This window comes from Thunnus thynnus, chromosome 21 (genome assembly GCF_963924715.1).
Source record: "Thunnus thynnus chromosome 21, fThuThy2.1, whole genome shotgun sequence".
NCBI lineage: Eukaryota > Metazoa > Chordata > Actinopteri > Scombriformes > Scombridae > Thunnus > Thunnus thynnus.
In genome coordinates, this window is record NC_089537.1 from 23,351,670 (window position 1) to 23,371,285 (window position 19,616).

The 19,616-nt window shown below is 43.3% G+C and overlaps 2 protein-coding genes across 4 annotated transcripts in view; one reads left to right on the forward strand and one right to left on the reverse strand.

The window, feature by feature from the left end:
• LOC137172899 (C-C chemokine receptor type 1-like) overlaps positions 1 to 17,218 on the forward strand; it is a 40,561-nt gene extending 23,343 nt beyond the window's left edge. Inside the window, exons 1-3 of one of the 3 annotated variants that reach the window (XM_067577492.1) lie at positions 5,905 to 5,976; positions 7,956 to 8,158; positions 14,923 to 17,218. In XM_067577492.1, the coding sequence (XP_067433593.1) occupies positions 5,944 to 5,976; positions 7,956 to 8,158; positions 14,923 to 15,781 (1,095 nt within the window). In that variant the 5' untranslated portion in view covers positions 5,905 to 5,943 and the 3' untranslated portion in view covers positions 15,782 to 17,218. Of the gene's footprint in view, positions 1 to 5,904; positions 5,977 to 7,328; positions 7,394 to 7,955; positions 8,159 to 14,922 lie in introns of those variants that run through there. The other 2 variants (XM_067577495.1, XM_067577494.1) reach the window with 2 other exon arrangements.
• On the reverse strand, positions 2,468 to 5,794 carry LOC137172898 (uncharacterized). The gene has a single exon (XM_067577491.1). It carries the CDS (start codon positions 5,322 to 5,324, stop codon positions 2,535 to 2,537), a length of 2,790 nt encoding a protein of 929 aa, XP_067433592.1. The 5' UTR covers positions 5,325 to 5,794; the 3' UTR covers positions 2,468 to 2,534.
• Positions 17,219 to 19,616: the final 2,398 nt, after the last annotated feature.

A 19,616-nucleotide genomic window follows, 5' to 3' on the forward strand; every position in this document is an offset into this window, starting at 1 on the left:
CCCTGCTAATCACAGAGTAGGATATATGTGATAAAATCATGGCATGTGTATACATTTGAGCTGCTTCGAGAGATATACGTGGTCTTACCAAACAAAAACAGTTAGTAGTCTAGACAGTTTCCTTATATGGGTGTTGCGGGTTCGCTTTCAATGATGGCTCAGACGATGAGAAACTTCAGCGTGGTGATTTTTATTCACACCAAGTTCCCCAAACAAGAGTGGCAAAAATATTTACAGTGCAGAAGTGGAAAAACAACAACAAAAAAAAAATTTACACGACAGGTTTCCTACTGGCAGCTCGTCACCCACATTGTTACTTAGCCATGACCAATAACCCAACCAAAAAAAAATGAGCAGAGCTCCCCCTTATATATTCTTAGCCCCTCCCCCGGGCAAACCAATTAACAAATTATAGTATCCTACGTTCAAATTTGACATCACAACAAACATAAATTCAAAAATCAATGATATATTTCGCATAAAGGAAAAATGGCACTAATCGCCCTTCATATAGCTATGGCCAAATACCCCCAAACCAAAATAAACCATAAAATATCAGTCCATACGATGTTGATGGTATAGTCCACGGTCACATGGCCCTCTTAAGCGCGCCACCAAGCGCTATTTATAGTGTGTCCAGGAAGTGCCTCAGTTTGGCCCATGCCCAGAGGCAACCAGAGGCAGCAGCAGCAGGTAAGTGTATGTGTGTGTGTGTGTGTGTGTGTGTCGTGTCAGCGCCGAGTGTGCACCCTCGAACGCCTAGCGTGAAGAAAAGGGTTCGGACAGTGGGGAAAAGTTTGTGGGAGTGCAGGACGGCGGGACACAAGTGCGGGCCTGCAAGGAACAGTTTTAACTGGAGCATGGCTCCGCAGGAACAGTGGGAGTGCTGCGCTGTGCACTCCCGGCACCGGCGCTCTCTCTCCGGCCAAGAGAGAGAGAAACGCACGCTGGTTAGGGCATGACAGAGCGTTCACGGGCGCCCGTCACATTATCCCCCTCCTCCCCTAGGTTGGCGATGTGCGGCAACCTGGAGAGATAATCTGCCACAACATTGGTCTTGCCAGCTCGATGTCTGATCTGGAACTGGAAAGGCTGGAGGGAGAGGTACCAGCGAGTGAGACGGCTGTTATGATCTTTCATGGAGTTCATCCAGGTCAGAGCGCAATGGTCGGTCTCCAAGTCAAATTCCCTCCCCAGCAGGTAGTATCTCAGACTCTCCAGGGCCCATTTTATGGCCAGGCCCTCCTTCTCCACAGTGGAGTACCTGTTTTCATGGGGCAGCAGCTTGCGGCTCAGGTACAGCACCGGTTGTTCTTCCCCAGGATCACCCTGGGCCAGGACTGCCCCCAGTCCCACGGCAGAAGCATCAGTCTGGACCAAGAACCGCTGGCTGAAGTCGGGACTCCTCAGCACTGGAGAAGAGCACAAGCAGGCCTTGAGGGTTTGGAATGCGGTCTTGCAGTCCTCATTCCAGGCGACCGGGTTCCTCTGGTCCTTAGCTGTCAGAGGAGCAGCAATGGTGGCGAACTGCGGGACAAATCTCCTGTACCAGCCAGCCAAGCCCAAGAAGGACCTCACCTCCTTCTTCGTGCGTGGGCGTGGGCAGCCGCGGATGGCCTCGACCTTGTCCACCTGTGGTCGGACCTCGCCTCGTCCCAGCCGGTAGCCCAGGTACTTAGCCTCCTCCTTGGCCCACTGACACTTGGCAGGATTCAGTGTCAGACCCGCCTGCTGGATCTGGCCGAGGACTCGCTCCAGATGACACAGGTGCTGCTCCCAGGTGTCACTGAAGATGACCACATCATCCAGGTAAGCAGCACTGCAGTCCTCGCAACCCTGCAGGACGCGGTCCATCAGTCTCTGGAAAGTGGCAGGTGCACCATGGAGGCCTCAGGGCATCACGGTGAACTGGAAGAGGCCGGCCGGTGTCTGGAAAGCAGTGTAGGGGCGACTGGATGCTTCTAGGGGTACCTGCCAGTAGCCCTTGCAGAGGTCCAGGGTGGTGATGAACCTGGCCCGGCCAATCTTCTCCAGTAGGTCGTCTATCCGGGGCATTGGGTAGGCATCGAACTCCGACATTGCGTTGAGCTTCCTGAAGTCGATGCAGATGCGGAGTGAGCCGTCCTTCTTCACCACGATGACTACCGGGCTGCACCACTCAGATTGCGATGGCTCGATTACCCCCAGACACTGCATCTCCTCCACCTCCTTCAGGAGCTTTGCCACCAGGTGTTGCGGCACTCGATAGGACCTCTGGCGAACCGGCCCCCTGTCTTTCAGGCGGATGACGTGCTCCACCAGGCAAGTCTTCCCTGGGTTAGCAGCAAACAGCTTGGAGACTCGCTGGAACACCTGGCTCAGCTGGCTGCACTGGCTGACAGAGAGATGGTCGAGAGCAGGTTCAGCAGACTGGTTGAGGTCAGCTAGGGTAGACTCCTCCTCCCCTTTGCTGCCCACCTCTGTCACCAACAGGGATGCCACAGGAACTGAACTGGAGCCTCCTTCCACTCCTTCAATAGGTTGACGTGGTAGATCTACTTTGCCTTTTTCTTGTCCGGGTGGTGGATCTCGTAGGTCACAGGGCCCATCTTCCTGAGGACTGTGTATGGGCCCTGCCACTTAGCCAGTAATTTGCTGTTGGAGGATGGCAGGAGGAGCAGGACCTTCTGTCCAGGCTGAAACTCTCTGTGCCTGGCCTGTCGGTCATACCATGCCTTCTGGATCTGCCGGGCCTCACGTAGGTTGACCTCAGCCTCGTCTCGGTACTTTGCCAGCCGGTCTCTCATCTCCAACACAAACTGGACCACACTACGATCACTGGCGCTGGTTGCAGGAGCCTCCCAGGTCTTTAGCAGCAGGTCCAGTGGCCCCTGGACATCCCAGCCGTACAGTAGCTCAAATGGGGAGAAACCAGTGGAAGCTTGAGGGACTTCCCAGTAGGCAAACAGCAGGAAGGGCAACCACTGGTCCCAGTCCCATCCGGTGTCGGCGACGAACTTCTGCAGCATCTTCTTCAGGGTTTGGTTGAACCGTTCGACCAACCCATCAGTCTGCGAGTGGTATGGGGTGGTCTTTATTGCTGCAATGCCCAACTGTTGATGGAAGAGCTGCTGGAGTCTGGAGGTGAAGTTTGTCGCCTGGTCTGTTATGATCTCGTCCGGAACACCAACCCTGGAGAACAGCTGGACAAGACACCGCAGCACAGCAGGGGCAGTGACAGTGCACAAGGGAAAGGCCTCAGGAAACCTTGTGGCATAATCACAGACCACCAGAATGTACTGATGCCCTCTACTGCTTCGCACCAAGGGGCCAACAATGTCCATGGCTATATGCCTAAAAGTGGTGGCGATAATGGGCAGAGGCTGGAGGTAGGCACAGTCTGATTGGCGGACATAGCAGGTTTTCTGGCAGGTGGGACAGGTTCTGCAGAAAGTTTGGACATCTGTATACATGGAGGGCCAATAGAATCTGGAGGCTAGGCGCAGATAGGTTTTGTTGCGACCAAGATGACCAGCCCAAGGCAAGGTGTGTGCCAGGTGCATTATCATTGGTCGACATGACCCAGGAACCACGAGACGCTTGACCCCGTCAGCCAGTGCATACAGGACATCGTTGTCAATGACAAAGCATTCTTTTCCCTCCTTTGCCATATCCAGCCCCCCAACTGCTTTGGTGAACAATGTCTTAAGAGTCCCATCCTCCCTTTGCAAGGCCCACATGTCCCCAGGCACCTTCCATATGTCCTTTGTTAGTCCCTCTTTACAGTCTGGCTGCCTGGTTTTAAGCTCCTTTTCAAAACGCCGCTGGCGGCAAGACTTCCTCGGGCCCTTTGTGCCCCCCTCAAACAAACTGCTGTCCAGGGTTGAAAAGGGTTCTGGATCTGGTCCCTTTGTCTGCCATGGGTCGGACGTCACCCCCGCTCTGGCCTGGGCGCGGGTGATCACCTGACCGGACAAGCCCTTAACCCCGTCACTGTCTTTGGCCTCCACATCCAGCAGCACATCAAGTAGCACCGGTAAGTCCCATCCCAGTATGGCAGCTACAGGCAGCTTTTCCACCACCCCCACAGTCATCAAATAGGGTTGCTCATCCACCACCACAGTCAGATCAGCAGTAGGGTAGGAATGGCTGTCCCCGTGCACGCACAAAATGTCCTCCTGTCTGCTATAGTCCACAATGCCTGTTGGCACTAAATTCCTACGGACCAGCGTCAGAAAGCTATCCGAGTCAACCAGAGCAGTCACAGGTTCACCATTAATGGTAATGTCTTGAACACGCTGCCGCCTTCCCACAGCTCTTCCATCCTCAGCGCGGGGAGTGTAGCATGCACCACTCAGTTTAGCTTTTCTGATGGGGCATAGAGAAGCTTTGTGGCCTGTCTGCTGACAGTAAAAGCAGATGAGCTCCTTACTGGAACTGTGCTGGCTGGGTGCAGGGTGGCGTTCTCCTGGCAGAGGTGGGTTGGCTCTGGCTGCTGGTCTGGGCTGGGAAGAAGGCTGACGACCGGGACCACCTTGGTATGAAGCTGGGCCTCCCCTTCGTGCGTTGATGTACTGTTGCGCTAGCTTGGCCGCAGCTAGTCCATCTGTGGGCTCGTGCTCCTTCACAGAGGTGCGGATGTCTGTAGGGATGACACGTAGAAGCTGCTCCAAAATGATCTGCTCACTGATCTGCTCCTTTGTGTGCTGCACCGGACGAATCCATCGTCGGTAGAGACCCTTTAAGCGGTGGTAGGTCTCTGAAGGGTTCTCCCCGCATGGCAACGCCATGGACCGGAACAGCTGACGATACGTCTCCGGCGAGATGTCAAACTTGGTCAGGAGCGCCGTCTTCAGGTCCGGGTAAGAGTGGGCCCTCTCCTCGTCCATAGCCGTGTAGGCCTCCAGAGCCTTTCCGGTGAGTAGAGGCACCAGGCGACATGCCCACTCACACTCTGGCCAGCTCCATGTTCTAGCAATGCGCTCGAAGCGAAGCAGGTAATTTTCAATGTCCTCTCCTGCCAGGTACTGTGGGATCTTGGGGTCGCCATAGGGTCTTCTATCAGGCCTAGGGGATTCCGCTCCGCTGCTCACCCTGTCCCTTGATCCCTCCATAGGTGAACTGCGGCGTGGCCGAGGGGCTGGTGTCGGTAAGTCCAGCCTTAGGCTCATTTTCGACTCCTCAGATGGCGATGTGGCTCTGGCTGATGCTGGGCTAGGTGCTACCGGCCTCTGCTCTGCCACCGGCTGTCCTTGTTGCAGGGTTGGCATCGAAGCCTGTAGTCCTCTGAGCCCTGCCAGAAACCCCTCCTCTCTTCTCTGCTGTCCCTCCAGGAAGGTTCTCATGACGGCCAGCAGCTCCTCTCCGGCACTTGGAGCTCCCGGAGCTGCCTGCAGGGCTGGAGCAGCAGCTCCCCCTCCGTCCTCCTCCTCTGTGGCCCAGGCTCCCTCATCTGCCGCTTCGTCATGAGCCACTTCTTGCTTATGTGAGCGCAGTCCAGTCCGTTTTCCTTTTTTATTCACACCAAGTTCCCCAAACAAGAGTGGAAAGACCCTAACAACAACAAAAAAAATATTTACACGACAGGTTTCCTACTGGCAGCTCGTCACCCACATTGTTACTTAGCCACGACCAAAAACCCAACCAAAAAAAAATGAGCAGAGCTCCCCCTTATATATTCTTAGCCCCTCCCCCGGGCAAACCAATTAACAAATTATAGTATCCTACGTTCAAATTTGACATCACAACAAACATAAATTCAAAAATCAATGATATATTTCGCATAAAGGAAAAATGGCACTAATCGCCCTTCATATGGCTATGGCCAAATACCCCCAAACCAAAATAAACCATAAAATATCAGTCCATACGATGTTGATGGTATAGTCCACGGTCACATGGCCCTCTTAAGCACGCCACCAAGCGCTATTTATAGTGTGTCCAGGAAGTGCCTCAGTTTGGCCCATGCCCGGAGGCAACCAGAGGCAGCAGCAGCAGGTAAGTGTATGTGTGTGTGTGTGTGTGTGTGTGTGTGTGTGTGTGTGTGTGTGTGTGTCGCGTCAGCACCGAGTGTGCACCCTCGAACGCCTAGCGTGAAGAAAAAAGTTCGGACAGTGGGGAAAAGTTTGTTGGAGTGCAGGACGGCGGGACACAAGTGCGGGCCTGCAAGGAACAGTTTTAACTGGAGCATGGCTCCGCAGGAACAGTGGGAGCGCTGCGCGCTGTGCACTCCCGGCACCGGCGCTCTCTCTCTGGCCAAGAGAGAGAGAAACGCACGCCGGTTAGGGCATGACGGAGCGTTCACGGGCGCCCCGTCACAATGGGCATCACACTTAAGTTGAGAATGCAAAATGACACCTAGATATTTATGGATCCCTCCCAGACATGTTTTAAGACATATAAAAAATACTCTGCTTGAAATATAAGAATCTGTCTGGTATGGTTTTCCCCACAAAACCAGTTCAGTTATCTCATTAAAATTCTTAAAACTATATCTTGTCATTCTCCTTCATTAAAAATCCAGGATTTATGAATATGCAAATATTGTTCATTGTCCATTCTCAGTGTATGTGCACTAGAGCCTTCAGGTTTCCACATCACATTTGTATAAGCTGCATACTAGACCATGATTGGCTCCCAACTGGTTGTGATGTCATAAATCATGCTCCTAGTTTTGAACTCAGATTTAAACTTTCCCCTTTCAACAGTCTTTTAGTGCCAAACTCTTCCTTTACATCATTCTACACATTGTAGCATAAAAATTTAAGTGAAGGATCAATAAGCAAAAACACATTTTTGGGGGGACTTTAAGCTGACTGCAACTGACACATCAGAAAATATAACTGTAATTACAGTATACTACATGTCTCATTTCTTACAGAAACTTCTTTGGAAACAATTATGTGTGAAATGTAAGCAGAAGCTGGGGAGGGCACATCTTTTCACTACTGAATGTGAGAAAGGAATGTGAAAAGAATGTTTGCGACTTGACAGAAGTTTGTGCAGCTATCCTTGTTAGGACCTTGCATAGACTCTATCCATTTTGTACAGCCGAACTCTAACCCTAAACCTGACCAATTCATGCCTAATCCTAACCTTAACCTAACCTCGATTCACACCTTCCCCTAACCTTAAGCAGGACCTCAGAAATGACATTTTGCCAAATTAGGACTGGGCTTTGGTCCCCATGAGGACTACTCGTCCCAATAAGGTCAGTGTTTATACCTCAAACGATCCCAATAAGGATAGAAAAATGAATACACACACACACACACACACACACACATACATTTTTCTGGTACGTCCTCCCCCTTGCTGGCTGACTTATATGGAGTAACTTCAGCTGAGTTGTGAGTCAGACAGTTCTGGTCCTCAGAGTCAGACAACAAGGAGAAGCTCCTCTACTGGCCAGGCGGTAAGTCAGCTCAGCTCACCCTGATCCTCATTCCCACAAACATCTGATTTGAGCTCCTTGGGGGATCTCATTTAAAGGGATTGTTTTCTAGTTCTCCTTATTTGCATGCTTTACAGAGGCATGCACACAGAATTTAATAGCTCTTAATAAAATGGTAAATGGACTGTACTTGTATAGTGCCTGTCTAGTCTTCCGACCACTCAAAGTGCTTTTTACACTACGAATCACATTCACCCATTCACACACATTCATACGCTGAATTGGTACAGGGGCTACCATGCAAGGTCCCAACCTGCCCATCAGAGGAAACTAACCATTCACACACATTCATACACTGATGGCACAGTCATCTGGAGCAATTTAGGGTTAAGTATCTTTCCCAAGGACACATCGGCATGTGGACTGGAGGAGCCAGGAATCGAACCGCCGATCTTTCGATTAGTGGAAAACCTGCTCTACCTCCTGAGCCACAGCCGCTACAATACATTTTCAAAAGTTTGATAATATTTAGAATTTTAATTTCATACTGACCGCATCGTTGCATGTGTTGTGTTTCTGACAGATTTCCCTGCTAACATTTGAGGAGAAGATGGAATCAACAACTTCTGATTATAACTATCCTTATTACGATAAGGATGAGAAGCCGGTTGGACCATGTATTCGGGACAGTGACAACTTACTGGGAGCTCAACTGTCCACCATTTACTACTTCATGTTTCTCTTCAGTCTCTTTGGCAACGGGCTGGTCCTGGTCATCATCCATCGGTGAGTAGACAAACAAAACTCTCAAATTCAAACAAATTATTGGTTTAGTAGTTTAAAGCAATTAGAGGTAGCAAATGTACAATTTGTAAACTTGTAAAATACACACAACCCTTATTATAATTACCTGTGAATTACAAGATAATTGAAAAAGTCCACAAGGAGTAAATTAAAGATGTAATCCTTACAATTTAGCATCAATTGTGATTTAATACTACATATCCCAGAATTCTGCGGGCAGCAAACACTAGGGAAGCAACTACTTTGTTAAACATACAACAGAAGATCAACTGCTACAGCTCTGATACACTGTTAGGAGAGTGAACAGTGAGGCTGATACCAATGAGATAAAATTAAAAACAGTAGTGCTGGATTATAGTTACTTGTGTATGTGTTGGCAGTTTGACTCAAGTACGCAAATGTGGACCCTGCCACTGACAATTAAAACTACTTTATAGACAGGTTACTAAATGTAAATGCAATGAATGGCTGTTGTTCAAAAATGCAGGTCAAAAACAGCATTAAAAATGGGGTTTGATTTCATTAAAATCATAAAGATTATAACTTTAAGAAATACAGAATATAGATAAAAGTATTATTCTCATCAATTAAGTTAAAGTTTGATACATAATGTTTACATGCATTTTTGATGTATGTTTTTACAATTTAGTATTTTTAATGCAAGTGAATCACCATTTTAGCCATTTCCTAAAATCACTGATGTAAATTAGGTAGACAGAATATCTGAACAGCCCCAGGTACAATGCTATAAAATTTAGCAGCAACACAAACTACAACCTCAAAAATGACCATGAAGTTCAATCAATACCTCAATAACCTTCATGAAGGTATAATGTAGGGCTGTTGTATTAATACATACTACAATACATAATAAATTGGTAACAGAGTAAAATGACGTTAGATAATAAATGTTGATAGATGATTTTATCAATGTTGTAAGATATGTGGGAGGCAGAATAGACAGAGTACATAACAGGTTGGGGCACTGGTTTTAGACCAGTGGGGGGACAGGTGGATTTGAGATGTCATCAGGTTGACAGAAAAAAAGACAAACTGGGGGAGTATCAGACAATGAAGTCATGTTAGGAGCTTCTTATTCTTGTGCCCACTGAGAGAGGAATATTGTAGTTATTCAGTAGGTAAAGTTCTTCTCTCCAAGACCCCTAAGAATTCCTCTACTCTGTCTCTGTCTACACCACTGCTCTCTCTCTACCTTTGTGAGCAAGCAACTGTGAACATATTTCTGATGTCCATTTCTATTTCTATTTCTATTTCTATCGGACCATTCATAGCTCAGAGATTACAAATGAAATCTCTAAATTGGCCTCATTTCTTTGGTCACAAAGCTTAGTTGAAATCAGTGATGGTTCAGTTTAACATTCTTCCGAACAGTTTCAGTGCAGCTTTTTCAACCACCGGCAGAACTGGAATGAAATGAAATCAGTATCATTATTGGTTCTTGATGCATTAACCTCTGTAAATGATAGAAAATCACATATGATGCACAAAAGCTTAGAAAGAAAAAAAGATAATAGTAAGCAAATAGCTCAATAACCCCAATGTGATGATGATCAATAAAAAGAGCCAGGTATGACAGTGGAGTGTTTGGGGTAGGCTTGCCATATATATGTGCAAGTAAAATATTTGAGAGGTTCTTGTAGGAACATCTACATTTATTAATAAAAACTCCTCATTTGATCAGGGGCACCACTTCCCGTTATTAGCCTAATTTAACTGTACCGGGAAGAAACACAGAAACAATTTTATCAATCTCACATCTGACATTGTGTGTTAATGATACAAGGATCTAATTCTCTGCTTTAAATGGAAGCCACAGACAACAACATGCTGATAAATTTATATTTAATGAACTAAAATGGTTAACAAGTAAATAAATGAGGTATAACTGCAAACAGATAAATCAATAATCAACCAAAATGAGTGCAATATGTTCTAAATGGCGTATTAGGAGTTATGAATGGTTCGTGTTTAAATGTGAATGAATAATAGCGTAATTACCAGAGATTTATTTTATGGCTGAGTGAGTTTAACTAACCAACTTCTCTAAGAAAAAAACTGGAGAGTTCAACTCAAACGACACCAACTCTTAATCATAGAAGTAGGTGGAGGGCAAGAGAAGTGTTGTTTAGCCCACTGTGCAATGATTGTCCTCAGATGACTCAGCTGGTTACTCAGCTATTGTCTGCAGCATCAGGAATCAGCTGTTCTGCAGTGGAGTTCCCAGCAGGGTGTCCCAGCAGAGTTTCTGCTAGTGAGAGTTGCGGGAGCCTTAAGACACAGTGTTGTTGTAACGAATTCTTCAGGTGATTTGCCAAATCACCACAGGGTTGAACTGTTAGATGAAGACTGATCTGATATGGTTGTCTTCTGGTAGCACAGCGTTGAGGATATCTTGATCCGTAGGGAGCGTGTTGTTTTAATTGAAGTCTCTGACTGACTATACTGACTTTGTTACTAAATAACTCAAAAAATAATCTTGCCCGCCAGAACGAAACTATATTTCAAGATATTAAGCACAAAAGAATTTCAACATAAAGTTTGTTTCACTGAAGTTGCAATACTGCACATAGCTTAAAAGAAAAGAAAGTTAACCTAAGGGATCACATGATATGAAAGAAAAAGTACGGAGAAAGTTAAAATTGCAGGTCTTTAGGGACATGATGTGAGTCTCTTGGAGATACAAAAGTAAAAAGCAAATGAAAAAGAGCCCTGGGCAGAGGCCGACATGCTAGTAGGGGCGAATTTTTGGGTGGAGACAGATATTCTCTGAGAGAAAACATGTGATCTCTCTGAGTTGATTACAAGAGATTAAATTTAAATTAAATCTTACACGTTTCATCATGGTAATTCACATTTAAACATGAATTGCATAGTTCAGTATGTTACTCAAATGTTCAGAGACACACATAATGTAATCACTATCACAATACCTGAGTTGAATCCTCTGATTAGGTTACACAATAAAATTAAAATGCAATATTTGACTATACTTCTAAAAACATGTTCTCATACAAAAGTTAACGATCATCAGTCCAGCTTAATTAAAACATCCTATAATTATTTAACAAACTTACTCCTAATATTAACTAACTAAAAGTTATACAGAGTTTAATAGCAATTTAGTGAATATCATCATCAGGAAACATTATACAGTATTTGCAGAGACCTCTTCTTCAGTGTTCAAAGCGATATAAAAATGTAACCACTGGGTGGCACTGCTGGTACATGTACTGTGTGACTAATTCATCTAAATATGTGCATCTCAACTATACTTTATCACAGAGAATTCAGAGTGAGACCATTTACTTTGTGACTAATAATCCATAGATTACAAGATGGTTATATATTTAGTTAACATTGAATCAGACTTCTGGCTTTAAGGAACACAGAAACTCAAGCCAAGCCTTCTCTTAATTTACAACATGCATCTGAAGTCACACTAGAGTGAAAAACAAAGAGAGGAGGATAAGTGTGTGTGTGTGTGTGTGTGTGTGTGTGTGTGTGTGTGTGTGTGTGTGTGTGTGTGTGTGTGTGTGTAGGCATGGTTAGAAGGAGAGAAAGAGAATTTGATTGTCCCAACTCATCAAAACAGGCTGATGAGGTTAAATTGTGGGAAGACAGTCTCTTTAAAAAGTCCCTTAATCCAGTGTTTCCTGAGACGAATTGATAAAAAAAATGTAGCAATTTTTTAGTTTGTGTCATAAGTTTCACTTGGAATTTATCCCACACAGTTGGTGGGGGTCTCTGGAGGTAGAATGAGAGGGGATGGCTCTGTGAAGAGTCAAAATTGACACCTTAATGTGGAGAAAGGATTCTCAGTTTACCTTTGAAGGCATTTCCAGACCGAAGTTGAATAGACATCTATATCCTTGAGGTTCGAGGTTATCGTTGATTGAGCCCAGACCTTCTCTGGGCTCTTACAGAAATTGGCATAAGAAAAGGAGGGGTGTTTGTTCCCCTACATTCTGAAGTGGCAGATGAGTGTATGAACAAGATGAAGACTACTAGCAAACTTGCCTTCATCGCAAAGTCCAACAGTCTCTGTTGTTCAACCAAAGGAAAGAAAACAAGTCTGTTGGTCATTGAAAAGCAAACTGATGAGAAACTAAAAAAGAATGACAATGCCCACTTAATAGGCACGGTTAAGTTTATTTTTAAATACCATAGTTAATTGTTGTAAATAAAGAGGAACATAGCCCATCTCTCCAGACATTACTTGAACAGACTCTCTATGGGAATGACCTGAAGCACTGACTGCTGTTTATCTTGTGATGCTCCTGTACCAGACAAATGGTGCAATTTCAGTCATTTGGTGTATATTTTACCTGTGAGGTAGTTAGCACTGTGCTTACCAGGATTAAACAAACAAGTTTATTTGTTTATTTTATTGATTCCTTATTTAAGGAAGGGAATCCTACACTTAATGTGAAGCACAGTACTTAAAGGCAAAAATAAATTCATTGAGAATTAAACATTCAACGTTCTCATTAATACTTTAAATTGGGAATGCAGTAATTGAGTATCCGGTTATGTTTGTCTCAAAATAATTAAATGTTATCTGTAACTTATTTAATGATTTGCTTTCTTGAGTATTCAAATATTGTAGCATTTGGTTATTTGTTTGAAAGATCTGTATGCTCTCAAAGGAGTGGTGGCTATTTTGAAACATGTTGAAAATACTAGCTTGTATTTTTTTTTATTGCCCTGCATCCATCCCAGAATCAATTATGGAGAGTGTGCAATCTGCACAACTCGACATTCAGCAGAGATTTGTTGACTTGGACAAGTTCAGACTGAAGTAAATTGAACACTTTACAATTTACATTAGGCCTGTCCATTGATAGCTGTACAAGGTTCTTCATTTCCGGTGTCGGAGAGCATATTTTGCATTCCCTCTCCGATTTCCTAAATTCTCCCTGGAAACTCCGAGCCTACATACCAGATTTTCACCTGCCTTCCATCCCAAATCTGGATGTGCAGGGCCATCTGTTTGAGTTGGAGAGCTTTGTTCAGGCTTTTGTCGAACATGATTAAGTAACCAGCCTGTCTGGACACCTTTCTGATGACAAGTGATTTGAAGTAGGGTGCAGTTCCAAATGTGGCGACGTACGCACACTTTGTTTCCCCACAACTAAATTTGGCTGCTATTCCGCTGTCAGTAAACATAGCTCTGAAAAGCTCACCTGTGTTAGCACACAAGCTGTATGAATGATGTGAGTCCATTGTCTTCAGTGCCCACATAAATTCAGCTGATAGCAGCTGATTGGTTGCTGCAGTGGACTGGTTGTGTATAGTGTGTATATTCAAAGCTTTTTTAATACATTCTATTAATTCCAAACCAACACCACTTCACTCAAGCTGCTTGTCAGATTCACTGCTTCCTCCCATTTTAACCTGGGTGCTCTGGTTGGATACACATGGAGAGCCGGGGCTAACGTTAGCTGAGAGGCTAGTGGGGCATTAGCCGCAGCATGGCCGGAGGGAAGCACAGCTGGCTAGCCTCTGCTAGCCTCCCAGCTAATGTTAGCCCCGGTTCTGCATGTGGATCCAACCAGAGCACTGAGCCCCGGTTTGTTATTCAAGTTAAAGTGGGAAGAAGCAGCCAGTCTGACGGGCAGCTTTGGTGAAGTGGAGCCTGCGGAGGAAGTACTGGGACTGTCAGGGTGAAACAGTCTGAGGAGGGAAGCACAATCAGGCAGCGGAGGAGATGGCAACAAATCTACCTCTCATAATTGGCAGAAATGGCTGATGCCGATATTTCATTTTAGAGCTTTTATCGGCCGATACTGATGACGTGCGGATAATATTGTGTATCCTTAGCAGTAACATAACCTTTGTCTGGATGAATTCACTTTAGTTGAGGTTAAGTGCTAACCAAGTGCCATGCTAGCACATTGCTTATATGCTGATGTTAAGCAAGTATAATGTTTACCATGGTCACCACCTTAATTTACATTGCTAACATGTGCTATTTAGCATTGAACACAACACCACCTTAATTTACATTGCTAACATGTGCTATTTAGCATTGAACACAAAGAACAGCTGAGGATGATGGGAGTGTCATTAGTTTTAAGGTGTTTGGTCAAAAAATGAAGTACTGGTCAAATTGAAATACTAACTTGTTGGCACTAGATTCCCACACAGACTACTATATATCTGGGTGGCAATCTCAGGCAGATTCATTTTATGCATTTTCAACTTACATTATCAATAACAGGCAGTAATACACTGAAATGTTCAAACACCCTTCATGGTTTGAAACAAAATCTCTTGTAAACTTTGAATCTCTATGCAAACCAGTCCTGGAAACAAAGTTAAAGATCGCCTCGACAATTTAAATAAATGCCTGATTGCATGTCATTTTCCTGGAGGTTATGCAGTGGCATCAAGGTAAAATATTAGGCAATTACAGGCAGTACAAGAAGCTAGCTCGCTCACCACAAAAACAAAAAACTGAACTGAGAGAATTGTGTAACGTTGAATGAGTGAACTTCCTCTATTTCAGGACTCTACAATATGACCCGTCAATCAGCAGATTTAAAAGCAGTTTATCTAGTTGTAACACTTCACTAAAATTGATGCTAAAGATGTTCAGATTTACTTCACTGCCACCAACCAATCCACAGTTTGGAAATTATTTTGAAATATTACTGTCAAAAATGCTTGTGTGACCCATAGTCTCTGTTTTTCTACATTTAACGGTTTAAATGGCTACTTCTTAGGTTTGAGAAGCTGACCACTGTGACCAACATCTTGCTGCTGAACCTAGTGGTGTCCTCCCTGATCTTCATGAGCAGTCTTCCCTTCTTGGGAGTCTACAAGCAGCTCTCCTACTGGATCTTTGGCGAAGTAATGTGCAAGATTGTAGGCAGTGTCTACTACCTGGGCTTCTACAGTTCTGTTCTGTTTCTAACTCTCCTGACCTTCGACCGATACCTTGGCGTTGTTTACTGCTTGCATGCGTCACAGGTGAGGAATCAACGCTATGCACTACTCTCCTGTGCTGTGGTGTGGCTGGTCAGTGGTCTGGCGTGCATCCCACAGATGATTCTCCACAAAACTTTTACTCATCATATGACCAACAAAACATTCTGTCAGGAACATCCTGGTAACACAACGTCTATTGATGACAAGCTAAGAGCATCTGGATTTTACCTTCAACTTTTCCTTTTCTTGCTCTTTCCTCTGATTGTTATTGTGTACTGCTATGTTAGGATTGCTATCACTGTCATATCATCCAAGGTAGTTACCAAGTTCAAGACAGTCAGGCTGATATTTGTCATTGTCCTGTTGTTTTTTATATGCTGGACCCCATTCAATGTTGTACAACTAATACCTGAAGTCCCGCTCTGTGAGGAATTAAAGAGGAGGGGTTATGCACTTCAAGTCACGCGTGACATTGCCTACATTTACTTCTGCATCAGTCCCATCTTCTATACATTTGTTGGTAAAAAGTTCCAGAGCTACTTCAGACAGCTGCTGGTGAAATGCTTCCCAGGGTTAAAGAAGCATATTTCTGTCAGTCAGGTTAGCAGAACTAGTATGTCCACAAAAAGTACACCAAATGTTGAGTTGAGTTGAGTTTTAGGGATGGGGACTCCTTTGTGTCTCAGGCCTGCCATGTGTTGAACAAACCATGGTTTTACAAGCAACAGAAAGAAGTATGTTAAGGTGGAAAGCGATGACATGAGTAGGGATATAATTTTGCCTATAGCAGAAGTAAAGCCAAAATATAAACCATAACAACATCCATATGTCAGTTAGCTATGTTGCTAATTTCACCTTTCTTAAGCAGGTGAGAACATGTTTTGAAAGTTTGTTGTCCAGCCCAAAACAATGCTGCTACCTTTTCATCATGCCCATGCCATCATTACATATGTAAATGTGGACAGAAGAGGTATGTTTAGCTCAGCTACAGGAAGAGATGGATCCCTACAGAAAAGCACACCATTCCTTCTTTGTATATACAGTAAAGACTTTTTGTCAACTATTTGAGCTTGATTCTCCAGTGATTTTTAAGGTTTTATTAAGGTTTCATTAAAGTTCATTTACAAACTAGCTTGGGAGACCTTCTGTCCTCTAGTTGTCAGATGTTGATGAACAAAGCTCTGCATTTAAAGTTGAGTAACTCCATCTGCAAGAAGAAATCTAATAATCAACATCTGCCATGATCCTATTTTCTAAGTATTTACACCTGTGCCTGTATATGTGTCAGACCACACTTAGTTATGCACCACAGTGCCACAAACATGATTTTCTTTATATACAGTGTTCTCTCAAATTTTGCACCCAATATTACAGTTAACTGCATCACCTCTGTGTGACAGAATGTAAAAGTTGGGCTGTTGAACAAAGTTAAGGATCCATAGTTCCTTAATCCTTACATAGTTGAGCAAATTTTAAAACTTTTGGATGTGATACAAAAGTGTTTTGCTCTGTATTTTTGCCATACAGCCTAAACTCTCATTTGTAATGACTATCTGTATCTCTGACAGGTTTTCATGACTATACTTAATTTGGATCCTCACTAAAATGTCAGTATAGTGTGTTAAAAAAAAAAAAAAGTTTTAGAGGACTGGTTTGTGTTCTTTTCAAGGCTGATTAACTGTAAGCATTTATATTACGATAAGAACATACAGATTAAATGTATGAAACTAACTCTTTGTTGGAGTGGAGCATTAGCTGCATCCAAATAAAGTGAGCTTTTCCAAAACAGTGAATCAAGCATGCACACTCACTGTCCAGGCATTTTCCATGCTTGTAAATTTATCTGCTCTGATTTTGTCGTTGGTTTAATCTTGCGTTGTTTATGTTTTTTTATAAGTTGTGTGTATAATGAGTCATGTCCTTTAAAAAGAAATTTGATATTTCATATGAAGAACTTTTTACTTGGAAAAAAAACAGTGAAAAAGCAGCAACAAAAAAGGGAGTTAAAAGCTAAATGGTTTGTTGGATTTTGTTTGGCTCGTGTGTTTGTCTAAATCCAAACTATTTGATTAAATCAACCCTTTTAAATCACCGGGCTACATGTTTCCTTTCTTCTCGTCCCACATATTTCCAAAATATATGTACATACCTTTTCAAATATCCCTTTTACTGAAAACATTCTTTTCAGAAAGCAACTGTCAAGGATTTGAGTAGAAGTTCAATTACATGTTTCTCATATCCATGTTCAGAAGAGGACAAGACCACCTGATTACATTGCTGATCTGGACAGTTTTCCCCCACATAACCAAGAATTGAAGTACAGAGCTAAAAATGTTGGACATATTTTTATCTTCTGCATAAAGCCTAGTGTCAATATCTCTGGTGAAAAGATTACAGGGTCACTTCCCTCACATTACAAAAAATACTGTACATGCTTTCTCACTTACTTCTACTTTTACTTTTACTCATCAAAGTTTTTGACTTTGGTCCAGACTGAAATAACAACTATCAACAAGTATTGGATAAATTTCCATGAAATTATGTACAAACATTCCTTTTCCTCACGGAATGAATGACTGGAATGACTTTGATGATCCGTTGACTTTTCATCTAGAGCCATCAGCAGTTTAAATTAGTTCAATACTTTGGTCTGTGTAATGTACTGCACACGGGACACACTTTTCAGATGGAAGACATCTTGTTTTACTGTTGCACAATCGTATGTGTACAGAGCTACGGGTACAGCTTAAGGACAGAACAGATAGCAGCTGCAGAAGGCGAAGCGCTGTATGAACTAGCGCTGTTAAACACAATATATTACAGTCTGGATCAAATACTGGCAAAACTACTGACATTCCCATCATCCTCAGTTCAGTCTCCAGATATTTGTGATCAAATATACTGTGTTTTACCACAGCCAAATTCACAATATAGTTCCTCAACACTGACTTTGACTTTTCTGTCACTGACTTTCCTTCCCTGCCCCTGTCTAACGAGAAGCAAGAATTACAAAAAAAAAAAAAACAGAGCAGAGAGATGAAGTCTTACAAAGTGCTTTTGGCTATAAAGGCAGCATAACATTATCTTAAGACAATAACTTACAGGTATAAGTATCCATTTCACTCCCCCCTTATAGCATTTCATGCTAACATTAAATCTTCAATTATCTACCCTGTGTCCTGTGAGCTCCGTCCAACCCAACCATCAGTCGGGTTCAAAGGATCCTCAAAAGAAATGAAGACTCCTGACAGAGGTCAGAGGCCAAACCTCCCTCCTCCCAATAGACATGAGAATGGTAAAAGACCACTGTGTGTAACTACTCTACTAGCGCCATGAGACAAAAACCTCAAAGGCTTGAAGAGGAAAAAAAATCTCTAGAGGCACTCAAGCATGAATAAACATAAATTAGAGTGACTAGTATGGATAATGCAAACATGATAACAATAATATGTATATATATAATCTGAATCTAAAAAACTGTCATACAAAAGTCTCTCATGCAATGTTCTACAGAAGTACAATAGTTGTTGCGCAACTGGCCCAGTGCCAAACTGCTATGTGAAAGTTATCAGATGTGTGTTGCCACAGTAACAATCTTTCACAACATATCTGTGTTGGTCATCACAGTAACACTTCAGCAGAGGAGTGACATTTTAATTCCACCATGAAATACAGCAGCAAGAAAAGCACAATTTCACTTTAATGAATTCAATGATTATTTCATAAAAGTAAAAATTATATTTCATACATTCAAGATGTTAAGACTTGACAATGGGATTCCAGCTCTTTCTGTATCGAGGTCGGATGGGCCTTATTGAGCAGTATTGTTCATATCAGTGGCCTGATTTAGCACAATGACTGCAATAAACTCCAAACAACTTTGTTCCGTTAAGAAAAAAGATCCAGAAGATGGAGATTGAGGAAAAAAAACCCTCATGACTTCAAAGAAACCATTTTTTTCTTTTTTGCACTATTTTTAAAATGGTCTTCACACTTGACTCAAAACTCTGCTTGCTGCCAATTTCAGTCTTTCACTGTCAGGTTTGGTGCTGACTTCCTGAAGTCAATGACATCTCCTATTGAAAAGTTTTCTGATGACCAGTTTCACAAAGAACTGGAACACAATTGTTTGTAGAGATTGAATTCTGTATTTCGAGTGTGTTAAACCAAAAAAAAAAAAAAAAAAATCTTATCTACCAATCATCCTCGAATTTAGTGCCGTCTGGTAACTCTGTCAATTCTATGTGGGTATCTGTGGACCAAATAGTGCAATACCCCACTTTAAACTAAATTACTGAAATAGCATCTGTGAGTGGGGGTTTTTCAAAACAAGTGAGTGCTTGAGGTTTGTCTAAATTATCAATGTTCACTTTACACAAACCACTGTACACGAGGTGTGTACTAGAGCCCTGTATTGGAGTGTTTTCTTAATCCCGCTCCCGCCCGCTGCTGCTGGATACCTGACCATTACTACCCACTCCCGAAATGT

Bases quoted from the DNA above. Each gene is read 5' to 3' on its own strand.
- LOC137172898 (XM_067577491.1), bottom strand. From the start codon at position 5,324: ATGAGAACCTTCCTGGAGGGACAGCAGAGAAGAGAGGAGGGGTTTCTG.